The 13,168-nt window shown below is 40.2% G+C and overlaps 1 protein-coding gene across 1 annotated transcript in view; it reads right to left on the reverse strand.

Moving 5' to 3' along the window:
* The window catches only part of LOC116058719 (inactive N-acetylated-alpha-linked acidic dipeptidase-like protein 2), a 457,605-nt gene that overhangs the window by 5,599 nt on the left and 438,838 nt on the right, over positions 1-13,168 (reverse strand). The window contains 1 exon segment of the mRNA XM_036007698.1: positions 12,654-12,852. Within this exon segment, the coding sequence (XP_035863591.1) occupies positions 12,654-12,852 (199 nt within the window).

A 13,168-nucleotide genomic window follows, 5' to 3' on the forward strand; every position in this document is an offset into this window, starting at 1 on the left:
GAATACAGATATGACTCAGGAAAGTTAAGGAAATCCCTTAAGCAACTTTGCTACAGTAAAGGCTAAAAACAAAAAACACTAATATCACTCTAGATCAGAGAAGGAGATAGTGGCAGATAGCTTTAATAAGTATTTCTCATCTGTTGCCAGGAAGCTTGTGGAAAAGTTACCTGGCCAGACTGGTCAATATGGTGAAAGTCATGTGCAGGACTTTTACTCTCAGTTAGGTGTCCAGGCGGAGAGCTTCTTTTTTGAAAAGGTGAGGGAGGCACTTGTTCTTGAGAAGCTGAAAAGGCTTGATGGCTCTAAAGCCACAGGATTAGATTCTATTCCATCTAGATTTGTGAGGGATGCCGCTGAGATCATTACTCCGAGCATTACTCATATTATAAACAGGTCTATAAAACAAGGATAGTGGTGGTGATGGCGCAGTGGATATAACACATGCCTTTGGTGTGTGAGATCTGGATTCGATTCCCACTGCGATACATCAACCAATGTGTCCCTGAGCAAGACACTTAACCCATAGTTGCTCCAGAGGCGTGCAACCGCTGCAATAGCAACTGTAATTCGCTTTGGATAAAAGCGTCAGTTAAATGACATGTAATGTAAAGTAATGTAATGATGCTTTCCCAATGACCTCAAGATTGCCAGAGTGATTCCATTATATAAGAAAGGGAGTAAACTAGACCCTGGTAATTATAGACCTGTCTCAATTCTTGGTTGTCTGTCAAAGATAATTGAAAGGATCATTTTTGAACAGATTGATAATTACTTAAAATCACAAAACCTACTTCATGAGTTCCAGTCTGGCTTTCGTAAATCACACTCTACGGATTCCGGTTTACTGTTTCTAACTGACTATATAAAAAAGGAGGTAGATAATTGAAACTTCTGTGGCATGGTCAAGTCAACCATTGTGTTTTAATATATAAATTGAAAGCCATGAGTTTTAGTGAATTAGCACAGAAATGGGTGAGCTCCTATCTGGAGAATAGAACGCAAGTAGTGGACATTGGGGGGAGAATGTCTCAACCAAAAGGCATGGACTGTGGGGTACCTCAAGGGAGCGTTTTGGGTCCACTTTTCTTTCTGCTATATACTGTATAAATGAACTAAAGTCTGCTTGTTCATGCAGTCTTTTTTTATATGCAGACGATTCTGCGCTTGTTGTTTCTCACAAGGATAAAAATATGATTGAAAGCACACACGCAGAACTTATAAATGTTAGCATGTGGATGGCTGATAACAGATTATCACTTCATTTAGGGAAAACTGAATCTATATTGTTTGGAACAAAGATAAAGTTAAAGAAAGCCTCAGGTTTTAAGGTCCTAGCTGGAGATACTGTAATTACTACCAAGGATTCAATCAGTTACCTTGGATGTATGTTAGATTGCAACTTATCGGGAGTAGGTCAGGCCCAAAAGGTAATCACCAAAGTAAATCAGAAAGTCCGCTTTTTGGCCAGAATATTAAAGTTTTTGGATGACAAAACAAAGCTTATTCTGGCAGGAGCTTTAATTCAGCCTTATTTTGATTATGCGTGTGGCTCATGGTACAATGGTGTCACAGGGAACCTGAAACATAGGCTTCAGACGTCTCAAAATAAATTAATAAGGCTGATTTTAGACCTGGATCTGGAATCTTCCCACTTTGAAAGGGTGGGATGGTTGAAAGTTGAGGATCGAGTGTCTCAGATGTAGCTGGGCATGGTACATAAAATTGTTTATGGAGATGTTCCCAAATATTTTAGAAATTATTTTAATAGAGTAAATGAAGTTCACAGGTACTCCACTAGGGATAGCTCAACAGATTGTGTACCCCCCAGATTTAACAATAATCTGGTCTTTTCTTTATGCTGGAACTACCCTTTGGAACCAGTTACCTGGTACACTCAATACAGTAAGAAGCATAGACAGTTTTAAACAGGGTTTGAAAGTATGGCTTAGGTGCCAATCATAGTCATTATCATATCATAGTCTATTTTTATTGTCCATTTTTCTGTATAATATGGATGAATTTGTTTAATGTATGATGAACGATTGATGTGTGATCTGCTGCCACTTGTCCTCTCCCCCTGCCCTTATAGGGACCACAATGGAAATAAGTCTTTGGGCTTTATTGTGTCATCCCTGACTATTTATGTGTTTTAATGTATGCCACAGAGTACTGTTTCATATTGTTATATTTAAGTGGTCAAATAAAATCAATCAATCAATCAAGCAATCAATCACCCTGCTGTAGACCAAGAGTCTTGCCATCCATCCAGCTACATCTGCTTATCCGGGGTCGGGTCGCGGGGGCAGCAGCTCCAGCAGGGGACCCCAAACTTCCCTTTCCCGAGCCACATTAACCAGCTCTGACTGGGGGATACCGAGGCGTTCCCAGGCCAGGGTGGAGATATAATCCCTCCACCTAATCCTAGGTCTTCCCCAAGGCCTCCTCCCAGCTGGATGTGCCTGGAACACCTCCCTAGGGAGGTGCCCAGGGGGCATCCTTACCAGATGCCCAAACCACCTCAACTGGCTAAGAGTAGGTATTATCTGGATATCATTCCAGCGTCAGCAGCAACTGTATCTCTAAATTGAAATATTCACACCTAGACCACAAACAGGTCTGCACTGACATATCCAAACACCCTTCACAATAGTGAATGGGATTCTCTGGAAAGTGTTTCTCAGGCTCAGTGTGCAATTTGATGAAACACAAGTAACATGCACATTTGTAATATTCACATTGACTATAATACATGATTTAAGTTAAAAGCATTACTTATATGAGATTTTCTGTTGGCCAATTGACGCACGTCATGATCTGTAAGCTGCGCATGCTCAGTGTGTATTTAGAGCAAACGATGAGCTGAGATACGTTTCGCATGTTGTCCAGGTTTGAGCGAATAAAATCCAGTTAATGTCATGTCAGTGTGCTCCTACATTTTGTACATGCAGTACGAAACAACACATGGTGTCAGAGTGAAAGAGTGAAGACGAGTCGAACAGAATGGACATCTCTGGAGTTCCTTCACCCCATATGGATTGGGATGCTATCAACCTGCCCGTAGCATGGCGCAAGTTCAAACTTTATGTGGAATTGATGTTTACCAGTTTGTTTAAGAAGAAACCAGAAGATGAGAAGTGCAGCTATCTTCTTCTGTGGGTTGGAGAAAAAGGTAGATATAATACATGGACATTAACAGAGGTAGAAGCAAAAGTTTTAAAATCATACTATGAGCATTTTGAAGCATACGTAATGCCAAAGTCCAACGTCATTTTCGCACGCTACAAATTCCATGAGAAGATACAGGGAGCAAGCGAGCCTTTTGAACAGTTTGTCACAGAATTGAGACTGCTTGTGAAGGACTGTGGATATGCTAACAGTGAAGAGATGATAAGGGATTGGGTAGTGTTTGGCATTCATTCACCTAAAGTTTGTGAAAAGCTGCTTAATGTCGGATCTGATTTGATGCTGGATAAAGCAGTATACATTGCAAGGTCTCATGAAATAGCACAAGTGCAACTTAAGACAATAGATGGCAGCAACAGTTCACATGAACAGGCGGTTCATGCAATTGGCAAGCAATATCACAAGAAAAGTTCTTAGAAAACACGCCAAGAGAAAACAAAAGGACAATTCGATGACACGCACAAGCCAGCTGACTACCATGTTCGCGCTAAAACCTACTGTGGAAATAAGGCTCATGACGCGAACAGCTGCCCAGCAAAAGGGAAACCATTTTGCAAAAGTATGTCGTTCCAAGCAAGGAAAAGGGAGTCCATGCAGTAAGTGAAAATGAACCAAGACAAGATCTGGACGGGAAATCAAGCCTAGAGCTGTTTTGGACTTGTAAGACCATGTAAAGGGTGTAGGCGGATCGCTGCCCTTCCAAAAAAAAAAAAAATGAATGTGATGTTTGGTTCTGATTGCAACTGTGTCATATGTGATACCTAATTCTGTTTGCAATTTTGTGATTTCTGATATCTTAACAGATATGTTCATTCACTTCAGTGTAGGAAAGCTCATTGAATGTTAGAGCAGTTACTTTGTAAGTACCACATTACAGTTATGTCATAGTGAACTAGTGCATATATCCTGTTTCAGATATTCACCCATACTGACTGTATGCAGGTATCTGGATTAGAACGTTACACTTCTATAAGAAGGGGGATGTAATATTCACATCGACTATAATACATGGTTTAAATTAAAAGCATTACTTATATGAGATTTTCTGTTGGCCAATTGATGCACGTCATGATCTGTAAGCTGCGCATGCTCAGTGTGTATTTAGAGCAAACGATGAGCTGAGACACGTTTTGCATGTTGCTCCAGGTTTGAGTGAATAAAATCCAGTTAATGTCACGTCAGTGTACTCCTACATTTTGTACATGCAGTACGAAACAAGACACACATAACCACAACAAGACAAGTTATAGGCATAATTTTGAATGTTTTACTGCACTAATTAGGTGTTTATGTTTCTTAAAAATGTACCTTATGTTTTGTTGCCTTCTTAAACCGTCAAGGAAAACATTTGAAAAAACATTCAGTGCTCTTAGTCTAATTGTCTTAGTTCTGTGAGGGAATGGTAACTTCCTTTATAAATGAGTGCTATTAAGCCTTAATGCTTTCCAAGCATGATGGAGCAGCTAATTTTACCTTGGATGCTAATGGCAGTCTAGGACAATTAACATGTCTATTACTGCCATAAACTGTGAATAACACTGAACAGCAAAAGCCATTTATTTTGTAAGAAGCTAGTTGAAAAGTAGACAGCTAAAGAGCTGTGGGGGAAGACAGAGTGTGTAGCTACTGTGAGATGCTAAAATCAAATAGAACAGAGGTGTTGTTACTATTAAGTAAAAACTTAGGAGCAGCTTCACTTTTGTATACATGAAGGTTCAAGAGACTTTGATGACTTACACAAAAACATTTAATCATCATGATTGAGAAGAGATTAAGGTAGACAGTACAGTTTAACCAGGATGTGTTAGCGTGCAGTGGCGTCCTCAACTCTGAGGGTCCGTGCCTTCTTCCAGATGCATATATATCCCCAAGCTGTCAAGTTTGTGTTATGCCAAGATATTGATGGCGCCAAAACAAAATATTCTCACCTAAAGCCTAGTTCTGGGAAGTATGCTGAAGTGTGGCAGGTCCCTTTAGCCTGTTTCCAGAGACCTTCAAAAGGAGACAGTCCTAGAAAAAAACAATCCCTTATAATGCAGCTGCCTAGACTCTCTGAGACTGTAGAGAAACAAACATAGTCATACATGAATAGATTTGGTTATTAGAGACTGGCAGAATATTCTTGTCCTGACCTGTAGTCTCGCATTGCCAGACCTTCCTCCACAGCGCTGTACAGGAGGGTCTGGCTAGTCCACATAGCATTCCGGGATGGGAGATAAACATGCTCTGGTTAATTTGCATTTCTTTAAACCAAACACAATCGTCTTGGGCGGTGCTAAGCGACGGACGGAGCCATGGTGCCTCTACAAAATAGCCTTGAGAAGGAACTTGTTTTGGTGGAACGTGTACGTTCAAAGGTTGTTTTAGTTGTGCAACAGAAAACTCAGATTGGACAGATCTAGTCTAGTTAACTGTATAGCTATATATATATATATATATACACACACATGTATATAGTCCTAATAAATCCACCGAGTTTAAAATTACAACCAGAGTTATTCGCTTTATTCTTCACAGGCCAAATTGGCTACCCGCCAAAATTAATTCTTACACGGATTTGGCGGGTTGGCGGGTGTCAATTTAAAGCACAATTTAACAGACATCTGGCCAAAAAGAGTGACATCCTTGGAAATTTACGGCAGCACCTGAGCAATCCCAGAAAGTGCAACATTATGGATATAGATCTGTGACCTATGAATGACCCGATGTTGTCTAACTGGGCTTTCACACCTGCCTCGTTTAGTTTGGTTGAATTGCACTAGAGTTTGTTTTCCCCTTTGGTGTGGTTCGTTTGGGCTGGTGTGAATGTAGTAATCGCACTTGGATGCGCACCAAAAGCTGACCAAACAAGCGTACCGAGACCTCCTTGAAGAGGTGGTCTCGGTACGCTTTCAATCGAACTCTGGAGCGGTTCGTTTGTGGTGAGAACGTGATCCGACCTCGAACCGCACCAGCTACTGTATGTGTACTGTGTAGCTAAACGGCTCCTGTAGTCAGGTGTGCTTTGCAATCTGCGATGCAGCAGATCATGCTAACTGTAGCAGCTTGCAATGTTTCTCTCACAGAAACAGACTGTGGTCAAGTTCGCCGTCACTCGCATCTCCGTGGTCAAACCAAGTTGGACACTATCAGTCAAGCTCAGCTGTCCTCCAACTAAATGTGATTTGATATGATTTATTGTGTTTTTTCTTTAGCTGGAAAGTTTGACTAAAATAACTTCTCCAACTTATCTGGAGCTCTCACTTTCTTGTATGTACATGCACTGTACAGAGCCAATGAATTACTGCTGCTCTGCCCTGAAAAGATGCTGCTTGGAAAGAATTCAGACACTCTTGTGTGTAAATTATTCCCCTTTTCCCTGTTTTTGTCAGAAGGAATAAATATGTGTTCACTGTGAAGTTTTATGTTACATTACTGCTGTTCTGCTCCATATGTAGAACAAGTTGAAAAATAAGTGGATGCACCCAATTCAAGATAGATGGCTGACAAGGGGATTTATATCATGGCTTCCACATTATAGGACTGCAAGTGATTTAGGGACTGTGTGAAAGTTATTAGGGCAGGCAGAAGGATCAGAAAAGGAGCCTGGTTATGTATTTTCCCTTTTTGCGGTGACTAAATTTGTAGGTTTTTTGAATTATTATCATTGTCATGGCACCTTTGTCCTTCCCCATATCCTCCCAAGTCATAGGAAGTTGGGCAGAGAGGGTGTTACCTCACCTCAGATTCTACCCAGACCTGTGAGAGGATGCTGGGCCATGCCAACTAACCCCCTTCCACATTTGACTTGTAAGAGAGAGCTAATATGCTTTCTTGTTGTTTTGTATTGGGGTGAGGGTTTTGCAGGTTTTTTTCTATGTCAAGTAATGGGTGTAATGCAAAGCTACTATCGGTATGTGTTTATTTCACAGAAATATCTGTATCCATATCTATACTCGGATAGGAAAGTAGGAGGGGGACGTACAGCTGAGATTGTTGCATCATATTCTGTGTTAAATAGTTTTTTACTTAAATGTTTTAAAGGTATAGAAAAATACAGTGTTAATACACAGCCCTGGCTGTGTAAATGGAAAACAAATAGAAAGGAGTGCACAAGCCACAAAACACACTCCAGCCAATCAGCAACAGGCGGTGACAGTTGATGGTAGGGGTGGAGGGGGGAGGCCAGTAGTTATCTGTCCGTTAATCTGGGGGGCGGAGCTTCTGAAGGGGGGGGTCGAATTTGTTTGGCAGTTGAGTTCAAATAACAATCTTTCCGCAGCTTCGCTTACTGCACCTTTAATTTGTAGTCTTTTTCTATACTATGAAAGGAGGTCCAGATAAAAATTAGGTTGGTTTGAAGTTTTTATGAAAAAAAGAGAGCCCAACTCAGTTTTACATCTACTGTCAAGGCATGCAGTGCCAGCCTTCAAAATCAGATCCTGATGTAAAGATAACACCTGTGCTACATCATCAACTGCAATGCACAACTAAAATGTTAAAGCATGAAACTCGCTAAATGTTGGAATATCAAACCTAAAACTATCTACACCTCATGGCCTGCTGCTCTGGCTATAGTTCCTGTTCACAATATACAGACAGCCAGGGGCGGAGTGGGACCAAAAAAATCTACCCGGAAATTTCGCAGACCACCGGTAGACCACCGGCTACACACAGCTACGGATTCGACCAAAACAAACAACCTGCCTTCCACTTCCTATTAATACGTCTTTTTATTTTGGAATTTTGAATAGAGTACCGAAACGGCAGTTTCACAGGATCTTAACAAACTTTCGAAGTGGTAGACATGTAGCATCATTTCTAGCTATCTAGTACATTGTGTTTTAATAACGTGTTTTACCTGCTAGGCAGCAGCTTATTTCACCTGTAGTATCTTTACTCCTCCATAATTTTTTTCCTTTTGAGTCTGATCTTCTCAGCACCACCTTTCCCTTTTCTTTTTTGGCTTTCCATAATTTTTAGACTCACACACTGTCTGTTAACGTTACCAATAGACTTTCAAACGTGACGAGGAAAAAAAGAGGTGTTCGATGGCTTTACGTCATAGACTGACCAGGGCTATGCCATTTGGGGAGGGGCCGCTCACTGATCCCCTTATATTTCTGAAAATCCTAGACATGGTTGTGACCTGCACTTCGTTAGTGCTTTCTGATTAGCCTGTGTTTGTATTGAAATAAGAGGCTGCTGCAGCCCGCCGTACGGGTTGAGCAGAGGCTGCACAGTTTGACCAGCAGGCAGCGGCCGCTGGATGGTGTTGCTAAGAACTTGCAATGTATAACTATTATCAGACCGGCCTCGAAACACTACCAGCCCACTGGGAAAAGTCCCGACTCTCCCAATTGCCACTCCGCTACTTCAGACAGCATTCACCTACAGATTACTGTGATACTGAGCAAAGATGTAAAGTTATCTTTTAAACGATACATTTATTCTTCACGGGCATCAGAGATCCTGCTACCAGTGAAAAGGAGTATTGCTGATTGTAGCATTCAGAGTGCTATATCTGTTCATATGCAAACAATATATCTTTAAATCCCTAGTCCAAAGAAAATACAGTATTAATAACATTAAATAAATAAAATATGTCATTCAGCTCAGTTACTTCTGTACAGTAAAATTACCGTAACTTGTGATGTGATCAGCAAATTTGAATTCTTGGGTTTGTACTCAGGAATTGCTGTCCCAAAATGACTGCTAGTGTGTTCCAAATGTTTAACAGTTGGAGCGGGAACTGTCATGGCTATCCAGGCTATAGGCCAATGTGTTCAAACAGGTGTAACCTATCACCTGCCAGCCAGGTTTCCATTACATTCATTCAACATCAGTGGACCACCACTACAATCACTGTGCTCAATATTGCCTTGTTTTTCATCATCACAACCACTCTAAAAATCATCAAAAGCTTAATTACCTATATGATGGCAGCAGATCAGATTAAAAAAACAACTTTTGGAATCAAGTCATAAATACAAACACCTCCAGGGGATATATATACAGTACAGGCGCTTTCAACACACTATGTCACATGTGTCAAACTCAAGGCCCGCGGGAAACTGTTTTCCCAACTGTAATTGTGCGACATTCGAAGCAAAATTTGGCAGATTTGCCGAGTTTGAAACTTTGCATATTCAGGCTGTGAAACAGGTTGCTGTAAGTCGGCTGTGTGGTAGGATACTTTTAAAAATGTAATCATTGTTTTGCTTGATTTGATAAACTCTATGATGGCTAATGAACTTTTGTGCTGACTTTTTTAGGGCTTCATTTCGACCAAACTGTGGGAAGTCTATACGAGACAGGCAATACAGTAAAATATATGTTAATTTTTTATTAAATAAAAGCATGACAGTAAACTATACATGTCTGGCCCTTAATGTAATTCTGATTTTCCAGTGTGGACTTTATTTAAATTGAGTTTGACAGTTTGTCTCTTAACTCTCCTTGATTTAGACAATAAACGACTGACCAAACTGTCTCAAGACAATACAGTGGAATAATGCTCAATTCAGAACCTAACAGAATATGCATTATAGAAACCACTCACCACCACATAAAGTCGTGTGCCTTCAATGTCACCAGTGGCATGTCACTTCATCAAGACGAATCACTCTAAAAAAATTTTTTTTTCTTGCCATTTTTCATCATCATATTCCAGCAATCACTTCTAATCACATTACTGCTTGACCTCCAATAAAACACAATATACTGTTAAATGTTTAACCAAGACCCTGAGGAGACTAATACTTCACTAAAACACTTTTCAACAAAGTATCTGTTCAAGGTTCATTCGTCCTTTATGCCTCATTTCCACCGCATGGTTCGGCTCAGCTCGACTCAACTCACTTTTGGTGCCAAGTGCTTTCCTTTATTTGGTTTTCCACCCGGGATAGTACCCCCTCACCGACCCTCACCAACCCTCGGCAACGATGTCTGAACTCGGTCAATTGTACGGCATAATGTATGAACTGTACTGCGTAGTTTTACGGATAGAGATGTTCGGTTACCGATACACCAGTATTGGAAAAGCCTCTGATACTGCCTAAAATGCTGGTATCGGTATGGTCAAGTACTCAAGTTTATGCACCGATCCGATACCATGTAATTTAGCCCTACTTTAAAGTAGTTTATTTATGTTCTTTTTACATTATGATTGACTGTCAAACTGGATAATAAAATAAAGTTCCATGACATTCATTGTTTGTGTTTATTCATGTTTCACAAAGAGTTTAACCTGAACCAGACCATACAACAATGACAGCAATCATATCACATCCATACAGGGATAGTAGGATACAGCTATTAAAACATATATATGTTTATGTATTTCTAACACACCGGTATCAGATCGGTACTCTGTATCGGCCGATACGCAAGTTCAGGTATTGGAATCGGTTTCAGGAAGGAAAAAATGGTATCGGAACATCTCTATTAACGTTTTTTTTTTTTTATCTGAGAGATTTGCAGTTGCTGGTGAAAGTAGCTTGGCTATTTTGTGCAGGATGTCCCATGTCGTGCCAGTGACGGTTCTCTCTGACCAATCAGTGGTGTGCAGAATTTCAACTCCACCTTCTAGTATCGGCTTAGCTCGCTTGGAACCTTGAATAAGTTACCAGATACTATCTACAACTTTTGCTTATCTAAAACCAAAAAAAAGAGCAAGTCTAGTTCAGTATAACCGTGCCGTATTATGCAGTGGAAATGCAGCATTAGATGGTAAGTCAGACATATGACAAGAAACAAAAACAAAAAAACTCTTTTTTCCACAAGGTTTGCTAATACGAGTCTTCCAAGATGGATTTAGCAAACCCTGTAAACTGCGCTATTTTTTTCTCCTAAATTTCAGCCTGATAAATGACACCTGTTCAGGAGTCAGTGTGCATTCGTTAGACTTGATCTTTAGGTGTCACTGCAGAGCTGTACCATGACAGAAATAAAACGACAATGGTTTAACATTAAAGATATAATGTGTAGTAAGTATTGTTTACTGTTAGTAAATACACAGCAAAGAAGAAACAGGAATAAAGAGGAATAAAACAATTTTCTGATTGTTTCACAGTGGTTTCGTTCTAAAGCACAAAAAAAGAAATCTGCACTTTGGCAGAAGGGTGCCGCATTGCCAGATTTTGTGTAAATGCAAAGCTTCATCCTGTGTGTGTGTGTGTGTGTGTGTGTGTGTGTGAGACACGGTTAAACTTGTGAGTCAGTATGAAACAAAAGCGGCTGACCTGGGAATGAGAAACGGCTGCACAACCTGCACGCTGAATTAGCTGGTGGTTACACACACCTATTTGGCCCAAAGGCTCTTTGCTGACAACCATAAACGTCCGGACTCACAAAAATACGAAGTAAATAGAAAATGCAGGCAGAGGGCAGGGTCTCTGCAGATACAGACACCACAACACACTTCTAGAGGGTCAAGTGATGATTGAGAGGGATTATTTTTGTTTTAATCTACACATTGTTTTTTTAGTAAAATACAACATGTTATACCTTTAAGTTAGATACCATTAACATCTTGCTAAAGTAAAGCAGTCCGTGTCACGACATGACAGTGACAGAGATGGTCAAGACAATATTCCATTACACTGGCCATTCCCTCTTCAGTATCAATGTAGTCTTTAACTAATATCACTTCTGAATGACTATAGGTGAAAGTTATTGGTGTAGTCTATGCAATACTCTGGTTTTCTGTATGCCTGCCATCAAAGGTCCCCTGTGGACTTTTTGACCACTAATGGTGCTATAGATCAAAGTTTTTTGAGGAATATTTTGTACACACAAGCACACACACACACACACACACACACACACACACACACACACACACACACACACACACACACACACACACACACACACACACACACAATACAACCGTACCACACACATTCCTCCGAATGGATTCATGTCATTCCACTGATTAACAGTTCGCAGTTGATGATGCTCTACTGTATTTCAAAAGTGTCTTTATTATTATTTGAAACTATGATTGGAATTGAATTGAATTAACACACTAAGAAACTTAGAAAAGGCACAGGAATATATGCAAAAAGTCAACATGCAAATGTTTTGTAACAGAAGAAATACATTTGACATATTTAACATTACAGTTTTTGTTTCCAAGACAAATGAACAGGGTACCTGTGTCATGTAATGCTGGAATTTGAGTCTGCCAACAAATACAAAGGCTCAACAATGTGAGGAGAGTGAGACTGTCCAAATAAATAAAGAGGCATGAGGACTTGATTAGCACGCCGAAGGAGGCAAAACTTTCTGAGACAAATATTCAGGATGCCTGCGAGTTTAGTCAGCTCAGCTTTTACCTTATAATGCTACAGTAACTGTGAATGGAACTTAAGACTCAAGTCTTGATGTCTTGATTTTGTAACATCATTTTTTTTTTTTTTTGCAAACTGAGTGTGTGTGTGTGTGCATTCCTGGGTTGCAGATCTGAGTAACTTGTCTCCTACCTGTACACTCCAGGCGGTGTCTGTGGGATGATGAAGCTCTTCTCCAGGTCCCGGAGTACATCATTTAGCATCCGCACGTGGGAGGGGTCGCGCTCTTTGGGGTCATTTGCCGGCCGCATCGATTCTGACTGGAAGAAAGCTGTGTGGTCTCTCAGAGAGGAGGCTGAGGACAGCATGGACTGAGTTACCACACTCCTATCTACACACATATACACGGTACAGAGAAAAGACAAAAGAAACAATGTGAAAAAACTGAAAGGTGAGTCACTGTCTGTTCCAGAAATAGTAGTTGACTATATAAGCATGCTTGCAGGGAATAATAATAATAATAATAATAATAATAATAATAATAATAATAATAATACATTTTATTTATATAGTGCTCTACATGGTACTCAAAGACACTTTACAGTAAAACCAGCACATTTAGCACATTAAAAACAGATGAAGCAACAGACTGGTTTCAAGTTGAAGCTCATTGTGGTCTAATAAAATCTCTGTGACACAGTCTCAAC

This window comes from Sander lucioperca, chromosome 11, assembly GCF_008315115.2.
Source record: "Sander lucioperca isolate FBNREF2018 chromosome 11, SLUC_FBN_1.2, whole genome shotgun sequence".
NCBI lineage: Eukaryota > Metazoa > Chordata > Actinopteri > Perciformes > Percidae > Sander > Sander lucioperca.